At 39.3% G+C, this 16,211-nt stretch overlaps 1 protein-coding gene across 2 annotated transcripts in view; it reads left to right on the forward strand.

Annotated features, from left to right (window-relative positions):
• The first annotated feature begins 439 nt into the window (after positions 1–439).
• The window catches only part of RPS6KA3 (ribosomal protein S6 kinase A3), a 53,577-nt gene continuing 37,805 nt past the window's right edge, over positions 440–16,211 (forward strand). For both annotated transcript variants that reach the window (XM_060770091.2, XM_060770092.2), the window contains exons 1-2: positions 440–878; positions 7,994–8,050. In XM_060770091.2, the coding sequence (XP_060626074.1) occupies positions 801–878; positions 7,994–8,050 (135 nt within the window). In that variant the 5' untranslated portion in view covers positions 440–800. The remainder of the gene's footprint in view (positions 879–7,993; positions 8,051–16,211) is intronic.

The following is a 16,211-nucleotide window of genomic DNA, read 5'->3' on the forward strand; positions in this document are numbered from 1 at the left end:
AGTAACAAAGGCCGAAAGTAATAGAACTGAAGGCCTCCCTCCAGAACGGAAACCACTTCCTGAGGAGGAGGAGGAGGAGGAGGAGGAGGGAGAGGAGGACGACTCCAATGACTTTTTTTTTCCAACTGCGAACTGTCGTCACGGCTTGGAAGCGGGCGGCGGCGATTGGGGGAGGCGAAGGGTTCACTCCACTGAACTGACGCGGGGAAGGCGCGCGCCAGGAATGACGCGCGGGACCGGCTGGGCTTTGTCGCGAGGCAGGGAGCCCCTCCCTTCTCCTTCTCTCTTCCCGGCTCTCTCTTCCCCCTCCCACGCCTGTCGCAACCAGATTAACTCTCCAGCCCCCTCCTCTCCTAAGCCACGCCCTCTTTTAAAAACTACCTGCCGCCGCCTCTGATTGGTCCGCCTTGGGATGACGCCATCCCCCTTCGTTTTGACAGGCAGGTACGGCTCGGGCGCCGCCATATTGGGAGCGGAAGCGGGCTGAGCGGCAGAAGCGGCGCTGCTGGTTGTTCACCCTCCGGCTTGGAAAGTCCTGCGCTCCCTCCGCGAGGGAAGGAAGGAAGGAAGGAAGGAAGGAAGGAAGGAAGGAAGGAAGGAAGGAAGGAAGGAAGGAAGGAAAGCAGGGAAAAGGAAGGGAGCGTGTTCCGCCCGTCTCCTCCCCGCGGCGGGGAGGAGGAAGGAGCCCGACCCTGAGCCGAAGTGGGACTCTGAGGAAAAGCAGGCGGCGGAAGAAGAGGAGGAGGAGGAAGAAGCGGAAAAAGAAGGGAGGAAGGGACGCTTCAGGTTAAGGGGCCACCATGCCGTTGGCGCAGCTGGCCGACCCCTGGCAGAAGATGGCCGTGGAGAACGCGGCGGAAAGCGGCAACAGCGCCGAGGTAGAGTTTCCCTCAGGAAGCGGGGCAACTCGGGAGAGAGAAGGGGGGTATGTGTGGAAAAGGTTTGGGGCAGGCATGGGCAAACTTGGGCCTTCCCTCCAGGTGTTTTGGACTTCAACTCCCACCATTCCTCACAGCCTCAGGACCCTTCCTTTCCCCCCTCAGCCGCTTAGCGTAATTAAAAATTACGGCTGAGGGGGGAAAGGAAGGGTCCTGAGGCTGTGAGGAATGGTGGGAGTTGAAGTCCAAAACACCTGGAAGGAAGGCCAAAGTTTACCCATGCCTGTTTTGGGGAGAGGTGCCGCACCCCACGTTCAGGTTTTTTTATCTCAACTACTCAACTTTAAGGAAGTGTCCTTGTCCTTATCTGGGACCTGAAGTGTTTTTGATCTAGCATATTATTTGGATATTCCTAATGAGATGACAGGGAATTGGCATATGTTTCAAACACACTGTAGATACATAGCCTGAAGGTGGTACATAACATTTTTAATTACATTGCACATAAAACAGAGTTTGTGGAAGTGAAGGTCACTTATCCTTGTCTGAAACACTTGGGACTTTAAAGTGTTTTTGATTTTTGATTCCCCTTCATTTTTTGAATGAATTTGCATTTATTCATGTGTTTACCATATATACTTGAGAATAAGCCGACCCGAGTATAATCCGAGGCACCTAATTTTACCACCAAAAAATGGGAAAACTTACTGACTCGAGTATAAGTCGAGGGTGGGAAATGCAGCAGCTACCGGTAATACAAAATAAATATAGATACCAATAAAATTACATTAATTGAGGAAACAGTAGGTGAAATGTTTTTGAATATTTACATAAAACTGTAATTTAAGATAAGACTGTCCAACTCTGATTAAACCATGATACCAACCTTTTTCAGTGTAAATATATTTGTACATCTTTCCAAGAATAATAGAGTAAAATAGTAAATGTAATAATAACAGTAATAGAGTAAAACAATAAATGTAATAATAACAATAGAGTAAAATAATAAATGTAATTAGAGTATAATAATAATAATAATAATAATAATAATAGAATTAAATAATAAATAATCTTGACTCGAGTATAAGCCAAATGGGATTTTTCAGCCTAAAAAAAGGGCTGAAAAACTAGGCTTATACTCGAGTATATACAGTATTTATTTATTTGCCGTATTTATACCCCACCTTTCTCTATCCCAGCAGGGTCTCAAGGCGGCATACAATGGCACATACACAGTGCCTCAAAACAACAAATTCACCTAAAAATAGTTTAGATATACATAATGAGACACCTTGGAAAGGAGGCCCAAATCTAAACAGGGAATTAACTTGTGTTTCATGTGCACCTTATATTCATACCCTGAAGGTTATACGTAACTTTCTTAAATGTATTGCACATAACACAAAGTTTGTGGAAGTGAAGATGGCACTGGGTTGCTGTGAGTTTTCCAGGCTGTATGGCCATGTTCCAGAAGCATTATCTCCTGACGTTTCGCCCACATCTGTGAGAATGTTTCACCGCATCCTGAAGATGCCTGCCATAAATGAGAATGAAGCATCAGGGGAGAATGCTTCTGGAACATACAGCCCAGAAAACTCATATCAACCCAGGATTTCAGAAAGCCCTTTATTTAAAATGTAAAATGATAACTAACAGTGATAAGGTTTCTGTGAGTGTTCTGGGCTGTATGACCATGCTCCAGAAGCATTCTCACCTGAAGTTTCACCTGCATCTATGGCAGGCATCCTCAGAAGTTGTGAGGTTTGTTGGAAACTAGGCAGGGGAGGTGTATATATATCTGTGGAATGTCCAGGATGGGAGAAAGAACTCATATTTGTTTGAGGCAAGTGTGAACCTGAAGCGTTTTTTGATTGAGGTGACACACACACCAGATTTTGGAATATTTGAGATATCTTGGAAATGGGTATATCTAAACAGGAAATTAACATATGTTTCATATCCATAGCCTGACGGTAAGTTTAAACACATTTTTGTATTAATTTGTGTTTTAAGTTTGAACCATCAGAAAGTTAAGTTGTCACTAATTCAGTCACCTGTATGGGCAATTTTGGAGTGTTTCAGATTTCCGAATAAGGAATACTCAATCTGTACTTTGAGAGTTGGGAAGAAGCATCGAAGGGCCACCCTTATGCCTAGTGCTTTGGTTTCTTCCTATCTGAAGCCTGTTTTGCCATCGACTCCTGTCTATCTCCACTTTCCCACCCCCAATTCAATTACTCTTAAGTCAAAGTACTCATCCATTACCTTTACCATTGTGTGTCTTTAGGACTCACTCTCTCTACCTGACAACTTTTAGGGATAACATTTTCTGATTTCTATAAATAGTAATGAATTTGATAAGTCCTTTCAGGTGTTACAAGACTAGTCTTTGTTATTGATGCTACAGACTAATATCATGTCCCACACCCCAATGCTTTTACTCTTTCCCTCTTGAGGCAGGCAGGTGGAGAAAGCGGAAGGGTGGTTTCACAATCCAGTTCTGCTTTTAGACATTATTAGCGTTTTAATCTCCCATCTCACACAACAGACGAATAGATAAATCTCTTTGCTCTATGTGTTCAGAGTCCACAGCATGATTTTGAGTGCACAGATTTCATCCCCTCTCATCTTGTTTGGTGTGTTTGCCTGAAAGTGGTAAAAAAAGAGAGAGAATACCTTGGATTACAATGTGACTCCTGGTCAAGTGAAGGTCTGTGGCTGGAGGAAAAAAAGGGAGGAGGATGGGACTTTCCTCCAGTGATTCATATTACAACAGATCTGAAGGAGGAGTAGTTTTGGGTTTCCTGGGATATCCCATCTCTCAGCCTCCCCAACATCTATTTGAAGCTAATAGTATTCTGTTTATGTACACTTGAAGAGAGATGCTGTCAAATGGTTAGTGCCAACTCCAGTGTTGTAGCTTTTGTTCACGTTGTTAGTGTTTGGTTACTTTCATTTTATATATCTTTTCCCTGCTCCCCCAGATTTTGCTCAGATGGTCAACTTCCTCTATGCACACATTCTAACTGGGAGGAGGAATTATGAACATGAAAGTTAGTTGCCCCCCCCCCCTTTTTTTAAAGGGAAATCCTTACTTCCTGCTACTTTAAGGAAGGCACAAGCATAGGAAGTTGTGATCATTGTTTGACATGTTCCTTTCTAGTTCTCACTTCCTAACTTATTCTTTATTTAATACATCTGTTATTGTGGCATGATTAAGTTGGGATAGTCACCCTTCATGATTTACTTTCAGAATATACTTCTGAGAAAACCCTCAGATCAGATGCTCTATAAATGCTTTAAAGTGTAATGAATTACTGATAATTAAAGCTCCCTAAATTCAAAACATGTTTAAACCACTTAATTCATAGCAAATAATTAAATTCCATTCTGTTTCCATTAATAACACTTTAATTACTAAATTCTGTAGAAAACATTTCATTTTTGTCTTTGAAGTATTACAGTGATGAAACGATTTAATATCTTGTGTACAAACTGCACATCACAAGAGTCACTTAAAAAAAAACCTAAAAATGCATCTTTGCATGAAGTCGTAGGGTGTAAGTGCAGTGTTAGAAAAATCCTTATGACATGTAATGCATGTTATATGCAACATATACAGCAGCATCTCCCAACATAGATCTTCTAGATGTTTTGGTCTATAGCTACCTCTGCTAGCAAGACCAAGTCAGTGGTAGTGGGAGATGTAGTCCAAAACATATGGAGAATAGTACCAGACTAGAAAAAGCTTCTTTAGGGTGCAATAAGGTTTTATGTAGATCCTCAAGGTAAGCATAAATCAACAGTGTAATTCATTGCTAAGAGGTTAATGCAGTGCTAGAGTCTTCATTAAAACAGAAGTAATGTTGGCATGTTCTGGGTATCATAGTTTAAGAAAGATATTGACAAATAGGTCAATATACCTGGGTTGAGAGGGCTAGAGACCAGCTCTTACGAGTAAATGTTTCAGAAATTGGATAGATTTAGCCTGAAGAAGAAATGGTTGAGATTACAGTCATCTTAAAATATTTGAAGGGCTGTCACATAAATGATGGCGGAAATGTATTTTCTGAAGCTCCTGGCTGTAGGACTTTAACAGTGAGTTCAAATTATGAAGAAAAGGATGTGAATAAAACATTATGAACAACTTTCTTATGGTATTTATTTATTGTGTCAGAAGCAAATTGAGGATCCAGTTAAAATGCATTTTTTAAAAAGTTTTTAAAAGAACTCTGCATTATGCTAAATGTTCTTTGACTAGAAACTGGCCACTTGGAGTGCCTCTGGTGTCCCTGTGAGAAGGTCCTCTATTGTGCATGTGGTAGGACTCAGTTTCTTATGGTACAAGATGATCAGTAGTGGAATATACTGCCTTGTAAGGTAATGGACCCTTTGTTGTGTTTCAGCCCGGGACTTGATAGCACATGACAGGGATTCTGTGATACATATTCTGCATTAGTAGAGTGGTTGGATGTTTGCCTGCCAGCTTCACGATTCTAAGACCACTATGCTGTCTCCACAAATCATTGAGTGTGACCAGCCCTGTTGTAAACAAACTTCATGCTGCTGAGCAATGCACAGTGTTGCTTCATGAAATCACTTGTTGGTTGTCTCCACATAGAAACTGATGGATTTAAATTAGGCTATCAAGTACATTGTTAACCTTCAAAAAGTACAAACAACTGGAAATACTTGTCCTTTCCCATGTTTCGGGCTAGCTGCTAATTTTAACTAAGGTCTGCTTAGGGATTTTCATAATCATGACTGATTATTGATAGTCAAGAATAATATCTGTTCTGAATTATCTTTATGATTTGGAAGACTTAAATTTAATTAACAAATATAATTTGATTCTGTATCATTGTTTTTTGGCAGCACATAGTCATATGATGAAACTTTTCTTCTGTTTGTATTAAGTTCATATCCCAGCAAATAGGCTGCAAGAAGGAAAACAAGATAGCATATTAATGCAAAAATGCTATGTAAATGGATGACTGAAAAGATATGGAAAATGTGTACATCTTTATTATAACAAGATTGAATAGTTTAAGGTTTCTTAATTTGTTAAATATTTAGTAATTATGATACTTATCTCAAAATGTTGTAGGAACAGAGCTTGACAAGTTGTATGATGTAACAGTGAAAATTAATCTGTTGTCAGTATAACGTAATGTATCTTGATATGCAATTATAGTTTTCCCCTTGCCACTACAGGTTTATTATTTTGGAATTTCAAAATCCGAAAATGCCCATATGGGGGGCTGAGATATCTTTGTTTTCTAATGATTCAGTGCACACAAACTTCATTTTATACACATAATTATTTAAAACCTTGTATAAAATTATCTTCAAGCTATATATATAAGGTGCTTCTGAAATGTAAATGGATTTCATGTCTTTGTTATGCTCATTATGATGGAGAAAGGACTTGATGTAACAAATCCTCTTTCACAGGTCTTTGTTAGTATTAACATACTTCATATTTGATTAGGATCTTGTGGCATGACTACTGAGAAATTAATAAGTAGGGATTGAAGAATTAAGAATTTAATCTACAATCCTGTTGGTACCTAATACTGGCATGGCAACACTGCCATAGGTGGTGATGGCAGCAGGAGGAAAAAGATGCAGGAGGGAAAAGATGGAAAAATGCAACATAGCGACGGACAGGATTCTGGCTTCTGTTCTATAATTTTTTTCCCCTTGGGATGATGGCAAGGCTTAATTTCTGCTTATTCAAAGATTTTTTTTTACCTCTGAAGTACAGATGATATTCCTCTTTTTTTAATTTTAGGAAGAGTGATGTATTTTGAAGAAAGCCTGGATTGCAATCCAATCCTGTGCTCCCGCTAAGATGGCAGTTGCATTAGTCTTGCTTAGGGCCATACAAGTTAGTTCAGCCTCATATTTTCCTGCTAGCTCACAATCCTGTAGTCCCACTTTATGAATGAGTACAGTAGAATGATGCTAGACTTTATGTTTAACTTTTCTGTGTCTTCTACACATTGCAAGCTATTTGTTGTGACATCCCTGATGATTCAGGAGTGGTTGCATTTCTTGCATGTGGTTTACAGGATATGCAGGTCTAATGATTTTTTTTCAAAAGTTGTGTTTTCAGTGTGAAATAGTTGAGATTTACTATTTCAGTTAATTTTTAAAGATAGTCTATCAAGAATTTGCTGCCTGATTATTTTGAGACCTTTTCGATTTGGTTTAGGGAACTTGAGATTATCTTTACTACACAGTGTAGTTGCCCTCAGCCTTTGCAGGTTTAACTTCTGCAGATTTGATTGTTCATGAGTTCATAGCTGTTGTTTAAGTAGCCACTACTGCAGCTAGAAAATACCCTAGATTTGGGGGACTTTGTTCCTCCTTGCCCTCCTCCTCTCTGTCTCCCTTCCTGCCAGCAGTCCCAGCCTGCATCTCTTTTCCCCACCTTCACACCACAATGCCTCTACCAGTCTCCACCCCCCCCCCCCCAACCAATTACAAATTAGGATTGAAAGCCATTTTGCAGTAGCTGTGGCAGGGCTAGCAGCTACAATTTTAGCTCCTCCTCCCTTAATCTCCTTTCCTGCCAGTAAACCTAACCTGTACTCTCATTTCCTGCTTGGTACCATAATTATGGAGCCTTGCTGCAGAGCCATCTGCTGGATCTCAAACTTTCCATGCTCCACCAGAGCTATTAGCAGAACAGAGAAGGGAATGAGTTGCCACTGCTGGCTGCCAAAATGGTCTTCAGTTTTTGGCGATGGTGGTGGTCCATCAGAGGCAGCCTCAGAGCGAGGTGGAAGTTGTTATGACACTGAAGTGGTAAAGAGAGGTACATGTTTGGTCTGTTGATGGGAAAGATGTCCGTAGCATACACGTTGGGCAGAGGTTAAGATATTTACAGATTTCTTATTTTGTGGGGATCCTGCACTCCTAACCTCTATGAAAGTTAAGGGATGCTGTAACAGAACTTATGAACATTTACATTGTTTAATTAAGTGGCACCATGTCTTAGAGCTGTTATTGGTGGTGCTTAGTTCATTTCTTCATGAGTAAAATTGTATAAATGTTCTGCTTTCAATTACTTTTTAACTCTTTATTTATTTTAAAATATATTTTTCCAGAATGGCCAGCAAATCATGGATGAACCTATGGGAGAAGAAGAGATAAATCCACAATCAGTGAGTAAAACCTGAGATTTCATAGATTGTTTGGGAAATTTGGGGCCTCAAGGTTGGGAAAGCTGGAAATGGTTTCTATAATTGAGAGCTCTCCATACAAATACAAGGTGAATAATATTCTTTCTGCACAGAATCTTAGTAAAACTAATTTTGGAACCAGTTCATCAGTTATGCACACTTTTCATAGTATGGGGCAATTATGTTAATTGAAAATGCAAAATGTTTCCAATTGGAGCCATTTTATTAAATCAATAGCACTGACATGACTTGACTTACAAATTCCCCTTGGTTCACTGGGTTTACACTAGTTCAAGCTACCAATTAGCCTGAGACCTTTGCTGGTATGTGTGAGTAAACTAGTGTTCTCTCTTAACATCCTGTTTTCATAAAAATAAGTTCAGCTCCCTAATTCATACACGGTTCTGACATATTTTAAAGGAGTTAAAGGCCAAAAAAAGGAGAGAATTTTCCCAGGCTCTGTTATCATTATGGAAGTACTATCATAGCTGAGCCTGCTAATTTAAAAAAAAATGGAGAATCAGACCAAATTTTTGGTACTGAATGTCAGCACAAGCTTAAGAAAATATATGAAATTTTCTCTTCTTTATGAATAGACTTGTCTGGAAATGGAGTTCTTACCTTTTCCATCCTGAACAAGAAACATGTATCTCAATCAATGACTAGATCAAACTCATGATTGCAAATATTATATTGTCCCTCTTTGTGCTTCAGTTTCCCGCCTCCAATGCCAGCCACTTGACCTGTCTACTTGTCCTTACTGTAGTTAAATCAAGAAAATCTTGTCAGGAGGAGAGATATAAATATTGATCTCTTTGTTTTTCTTCCATGTAATAGGAGCTACATAGGTTTTCAATGTTACATGGTAATCTTCCATTCTGTGAAATATCATAGCTTAGTTTCAAAAAGAGATTGTCAATATTTTGTTAATCTTATGTACAAATCTTATGTCTGCTGGCATACATTTTCTGACATTGTTAGTAATTTTCTTATAGTAATTTTTAATTTCATAAACGCATTCATTCATCATATGCTATAAATAATTACCTTTCCTTTGTGGTTATCAATAATAATTGTAAACACCTTTATTAGTTATATTTCTAGTAAAAATAATCGTTAGTGCCACATAACTAAAAAGTGATTCCATTTGGAACCTTACTTTCGTCATGAGTTTTGTGGTAGACTTCAACAAGTTACTTCTAGTTTCTGATAGCTCCTGCTTTAGACCAGATTAAAAATAATGTTGAAGTTGGTTTAAAAATACACCAAATTGATATGTGATGTGTTGCATACATTCTAAAATGCTGCATGTTGTTATAGCATCTGTTCTTCTTTCTGTCTATAATACTGTATAGCAAATGTGGACAGTGGAGTTTCTGTGAGTCACATGTGGCCAGTGACACCTTTAAGTGAAGACTCCCAGAAGTCCTATCAGACTTTTTTTTAAAAAGGCAAAATTTGCTTGAAAACTGCCCAAAATGTGCCCAGAAGGTTTCATTTCCTCTAGTACTCTAAAACAGAGCTTTCCAAACTTTTGAGGTTTGTGACATCCTTTTAGTCATGCGTCCTTTCCCAACATGGTTATTCAGTTTTATTAGGAAATCAGAGGCTAAACCAACCCTTTATACACACACACACACACACACACACAGACACAGTGGAACCTCTACTTAAGAGCATCCCAACCTAAAAACATTTTAAGTTAAGAGCTGTCACTTGGACTGGGTTTTGCATTGACATAAGAGCAACATTTTGAGTTAAGAGCTAGTGCCAGACGGAATTCTAGTGCCAGAGGGAGCGTTAGCATGATAGTACAGGGCTTTAGAATTTCAAGGCAGCCACCTCTGTGCATCATGCTCTTATTCACTATGGGAGATAGTTTTGATCCTTCTGCTTTGAGGAACTTTGGATTAGTTGATTTTGTGTGGTTTTTATTTCTGGTATGTTTGGCTTCATGAAGAGAGAGAGGGAGGCTTGAATGAGTACATCTGGTAGGACTCAGTTTCTTATGGTACAAGATGATCAGTGGTGGAACATACTGCCTTGTAAGGTAATGGACTCTTACAAAATTATGCTTTTGCCTCTTCCCGTTTTGCTTCCTTGCCACAACTTTGTGCTTCTACCATTTTAAAGTTGATCTTACTTTTTTATTGTTCCACATGAATGTGCATTTCTACATTACTAGCTGTACCCTGCCACGGGTTGCTGTGGCCTATAGTAAATCTTTTCAAAGTAGAGGTAGATATCTGGAGTATTATGAAAGAGAGGTACCTACCTATTCTCCCCCTTTCTCTCCTTTCTTCCTTCTCTACCTCTTTCTTTCTTACTTTCTTTCGCTCCTTGGTTTCATCCTTCTCTCTTTCCTTCATTCCCTCCCCCTTTCTTCCTTTGCCTCCTTTCTTCCCTCCATATTTCCTTCCTTCTTTCATTTTTTATTTCCTTTTCTCCTTCCTTCTTTACCTCTTTCCTGCCTTTCCTTCCTTTTATTTTTCTTTCCTTTCTACTTTCTCTTCTTCCTTCCTTTGGTACCTCTTTCTTTCCTGCCTTCCCTCCTTCCTTTCTTCCTTCCCATTGCTTACCAAACCCTTCTCGTGCTTTATGTTGGATCTTGGGAGTCCTACCTCCCCTTTCCCTGCCACGCGTTGCTGTGGCCCACCTTACCTCCCTCTTTCTCTCCTTCTTTCCCTCATTCCCTTTTCTTCTTTCCTTCTCTCCTTCCTTCCTTCTCTTCTTCTTTCCTTCTTCCTTTTTTCTTTTCCTTCCCTTTCTGTTTCTTCCTTCTCTGCCTCTTTCCTTCCTTCCTTCCTTTGGTTTTTGTTTCCATTCTTCCTTTTTTCTGTCCTTCCTTCCCCCCTCTTTCTCTTCCATTCTCTTCTTCCTTCGCTCCTCTTTCCTTTCTTTTCTTTCCTTATCTCCTTCCTTCTTTCTCTACCCATTTCTTTCCATCCCTCTTCATTTCCTCTTTCTCTCTTTTCTTCCTTCTCTACCTCTTTCCTTCACTCTTTGCTTTCATGTTTCCTTCTCTGTTTCCTTCCTTCCTTCGATGTTTTTCCTCTTCCTTGATTGGGCCCGCCGCGGGGAAGGAAGGGGGCATGTCTTACCGGAGGGGGGTGGGAGGAGGAGGATTGAGTGAGGGAGGGAAGGGGTGGGGGAAGAAGGAAGGGGGCGTGTCTTACCGGAGGGGGTGGAAGGAGGAGTATTGAGTGAGGGAGGGAAGGGGTGGGGGAAGAAGGAAGGGGGCGTGTCTTACCGGAGGGGGTGGGAGGAGGAGGATTGAGTGAGGGAGGGAAGGGTTGGGGGAAGAAGGAAGGGGGCGTGTCTTACCAGAGGGGGATGGGAGGAGGAGGATTGAGTGAGTGAGGGAAGGAGTGGTGGGAAAAGGAAGGGGGCATGTCTTACCGGAGGGGGGTGGGAGGAGGAGGATTGAGTGAGGGAGGGAAGGGGTGGGGGAAGAAGGAAGCGTGTGTCTTACCGGAGGGCTGGGCTGGGTTAGATGAAGGAGGGGAAGGAGGGATGGTTTTGACAGGGCGGGAAGCAGCGTGGCGGGAGGTTGGGGGCGTGGCTTGCGCAGAGGGAGCGTGGGCCGGCAGGCCATGTGCACGCGCCGGGGAAGTTGCGGCTGGGTGTCATTGCGCATGCTCAGTTTTGTCGTTTTGTGAGTGTGTTGTTGTGTTGTTTTTTACTTTGATTCGATTTGTTTGTACCTTGTGGGTTGTGGTAGGTGCATGGGAATTTTGGTTAATTTTCGTTGGGGGGGGGGTTGAGTTTTGCTGTCCCGTTCAACGCCACTTTCAGATTTATATATATAGATTTGTTATTTACAAAGTACATTTTCTTACTTATAAAAACATGCAACAAAAATGAAGGTGGCGGAATGACTTAATAACATTTCAATGGATTTCAGTGGTAATTTACTTTGAGATAAGAGTGTTTTCAATTAAGAGCTAGTCAGGGAACAAATTAAACTCTTAAGTCAAGGTATCACTGCATATATAGGTTTCATATAATCTTTACTGTACCAATGTAATTTGGAAAATTTTCCTTAACATCTTTCTCACTGTGAACCCCTCTCCTGAGCCCCTATTCATCTTAACTCTCCTCCTCCTCCCTGCCTCCGGGCTGCTACCACTTCCATCAGTGGCAAGGGGGAGAGCTGAAGATGATGAGAAGGCATTGTTTCTGTCACTTCCCCTTCCTCAGGGGCAACTAACACACTCCCCCCAAACTGATGCCAAGCCTCTTTATGGAAGGGTATACAGCCTTTCTGGTCAGGCAGCCTTTGTTTTTATGGGAGGGGAGGGGTTAGGGATAGAGGGACTATGTACTATACACCAGTGTGTCGTGACACAGAGTTTGGAAAACTCTGCTCTGAAAGCTGTACAATCTTCCCAAAAACTTAAGATATTTTTAAAATGGCAAAAATTGGCCCAAATAGTGTCTAGAATTGATTTTGCATCACTCCAGCTATACCAAAACTTGGTAGTGTGATCCTATATGTGCATGCAGGTTACAAAAATGGCACCCACCCCCACACAATTGTCCACTCTGCGTTGTAGGATAGTAGGTAAATATTTGTTTCTATGCTGTTAACAGTAACAGTAACTGTAACATCTGATGACAGTTAGCTTGGAGGCCATAGGTAGGTGACAAAATTTACATTTTAACCTATCTCTTTTGGATTGTGCTTGCCTCTTCTCTTCATTAAATATGCATTTTATTTATGTCTGCCTTATTTCCATGCAAAGAAAAATGAAATTCAAATCTAGGAACAGATTTTTTTTAAGGTCATAATTTTACGTTTCAGTTTAGATCCTGGTCATTTTTTATTGCTTCCTAGGGATCATATTTCTTTTTTTGTCCCACAACTATGTAATGAGCTACTCTGAACAAAAACCCAGGGTATACTTAAAACTTTGGTTTATAGTAAACGTCCACTAAGGTAAACATGTATCAAATGCTGTGATAAATATTTTGACTGTTTGATGTGGATCTTCTGGTCTTCTGTCACAAAATAAAATGAGGCTAGTATCTCAGTAGATGGAGTCAGCAGAATAATATGAGAAAGACAGGTCTGTGTGCTGTCTGGCCTGATCTTAAGGCTAGTCTGTTGCCTCAGTGTGGTGGATTCTGTCCTGCCCTCAGTGTTGAACCATAACCTACTGGACTTGGCTTTTGCACATGGAATAGTATCTAAAAAGAACTCAACATACATGCATAATGTATTTTGGAAAGATATCTGCAGAAGATCATTTCCTGAGTAAAGGGGGTGGAAAGAAATAAAATTTATATCAGAAGTGAGTCATCTTCTTATAAGTGTCATCCAGTAACCCACACATTACAGAATTATTTTATGTTCACTAATTTCTAACTATCCATTTCAATTTAGATCTTCTAAATTCAAAATTCAAATTTTTTTGTCATTCTGAAGTTCTGATAAAAACAGCAAAGTTATCTTTTGTATCTTTTAGCAGTACAAAAGAGTTGATCCTGCAAATAGAGGGTGAGAAGCTGCTGATTTGTCTTTTAAATTTTGGGGTTCCATAGGATTTAATCTCAACCCAGTGCTCCATAAAATGTGCATGGAAACATTGATGGGAAGTCATCTTGAGGTTTGAGTTTTAAGTGTCATCAGTATACTGATAAAACCAAAGTCCAGACAAGTAGCATGCATTTTTGGCCAAGAAGTCTGGTGATCTTAGTGAAAGTGAATTCTGTTCTGGATTAAGTTGAACTTCTGTTAAAGAATTAGAAGTACAGTTTTGGATTGCATCTGAATTTTGTACTTTCTTGCTTGCCTTCACTACTATTGGAGTGCTTTGTAATAACCGTATAATTTGGCAACTGTTATCATTACTAGTCTTTCTGTCCATGTGGACCCCATTGCAGTTGAATATCATGAAAGTGTTTTTAAAAAGTTGAAATATATCTAGTTGGAACACATAAAATGACAGCAAAACTAAGGAGGAGCGAAAATTGAAATGGACTGCAATAAAAGGAGGTAACAGGGACCAAAATGTAGAAAAAAGAGTGTCTCTAACACTTATCAGTAAACAGTGGGAACAGACTGAACTGACAAAGAATTCAACAAAGTGGTGTTGCAACTGAGAAGAGGCTGTCCCACATACCCAGCTGGTAATGTACAGCCCTAGACAAAATGGTGCCTCAGGCAGGTTTTGTTATTTGATACGTTCTTGATAAGCAGAGGCTTCTACATACTTTTCAGAGACAGTCACATTTAGAGGGCATTACAGTAATGCAATTGAGATGCAATCAAAGGATAATGAACAACAGTCATACAATTAGAAGAGGTGTTTCACATTCTTCAGTATTCTGTAGATTGTTCATATTAGGCATATTGCTTATGCCGATGGTATTTTGTTGATAGCTGCCTTGAGCTTTCAGTATACTATTTGAAATATTCTAAATGGTTAAGTAAAACAATAACTACGTATACATGTTAGGATTTATTTTATTGCTTTACATATGGGTTGGAAACCTTTTTTTTTTTTTTTTGGTAAATTTGTCTTTTAGCAGTGTTAAAATTTTAGTGTAAACACTTGTTTGGGATTACTTTATAACTAAAAATAAATAAGATGGGTTACCTTATTGTTCAACTTTATACTTGTGCCATATCATTTGAGCTGTTCTATAAAAGGACAGTACAGTACAGTACAGTACTTATAATCCAGGTAATCTCATGCAGTCTTTGCTCTGACATTCATTAAAGAACTTAACGTTTTGCAGACTCTTGACAGAGTTGAGCATGATGTGCCAAAAACTTTTTACATATAACAGTAGGGGTGGGAAAGGGGCCAGACAATCCATTTACATCTATTTTCAAGTTATCCATTTGAAATGTTATGATAGAATAAAAAACTGCAAAACTTCTTTATATTTAATGGTAAGTTAAATGCCTGTGAAGTATCATTGCTGTGGTTATAATATTAAAATGTACCTGTTCTGACTTACATACAAATTCAAATTAAAAACAAACCTACAGAACCTACAGTATCTTGTCTATAACTTGGGGAGTGCCTGTATATTGTTGCTAGCAAAATACTACAACATATAGAATCCAAAATAATGAAACATTTATTGGGGCCTATCTTAACTGACAACAAAAACAGCATTTTGACAAAATGTGGGCTGGTGACTCTAAACATTGTATTTTTAACACTTTTGCCTGATGAAGTAGCAAGTAGAGTTTCAAAAGCTTGCATGGTGTATTTTGAGCCTTTTGCTTAGCCTAATAAAGGTATTGCTGTTTTGTGGATTTTGCAAGTAGTGGTATTCCGTATTTGTGTTTAGTGCAATCTGTAGAAGAAAGCTAACTGTACAAGAAAAGCCTTTGACCATCTTGTATGATATCCTATTTCTTACCCTAGTTTATTTGATGATTCTGGAAAGTCCATAAGCTTGGTGAAAATTCAGTAAGCATTGTTTGACCTTCAGTGGAGTGCCAGCAATCATTCTGCATGCTCTATGAATAGCTTTTGATAATGTGTATTTTATCAGTTTTTCTAATTCCTGTAAAGCTCTCAAATGCAGTATTTCCCTAAGCTAGTTATGTACTATGTAAAGTACTTTTTCCCCAGAATATGCTGCTAGTCAATTGAATTTTATTTATCAAATTGTTGTTGTTATCCTCTTTCTCCCAGATTTACTTATTTATTTAATTGGCATATTTGTATACTGCCTTTCTCAGCCCGAAGGCAACTCAAGGCAGTTTGACATTCAAAACAAGTTGCAAAAATGAAGATTAAACATAAAAGCACAGAAAATTAATGTTAAAATGTAATTTAACTTTCTATGTACTTAAAATATATTAATTTAAATGGCAAGGAATACCTGTTAAAAGGTTTTTCTTCTAAATCCGTTGTAATAAAAGGTCATCTATTGATTCTAGGATACCAAGGGAGAAGATAGTCTATCCTTCTTTGGAAGTTAGTTCCCATTATGCCTGTGAGAATAGTAGGACCAATAGAAGAGTCTCCCATAAAAATGTCAAATTCTTGACAGACTTGAATGAGAACAGACATCTGTAAATGATTTGGATCTGAGGCATATGTACCTTTATAGAGTATAAACAACAACTTTGATTGCACCCAAGAACAGAGTAGTATCCAGCAAAGCTGATGTAGGG

Source organism: Anolis sagrei, chromosome 3 (assembly GCF_037176765.1).
Source record: "Anolis sagrei isolate rAnoSag1 chromosome 3, rAnoSag1.mat, whole genome shotgun sequence".
Lineage (NCBI taxonomy): Eukaryota > Metazoa > Chordata > Lepidosauria > Squamata > Dactyloidae > Anolis > Anolis sagrei.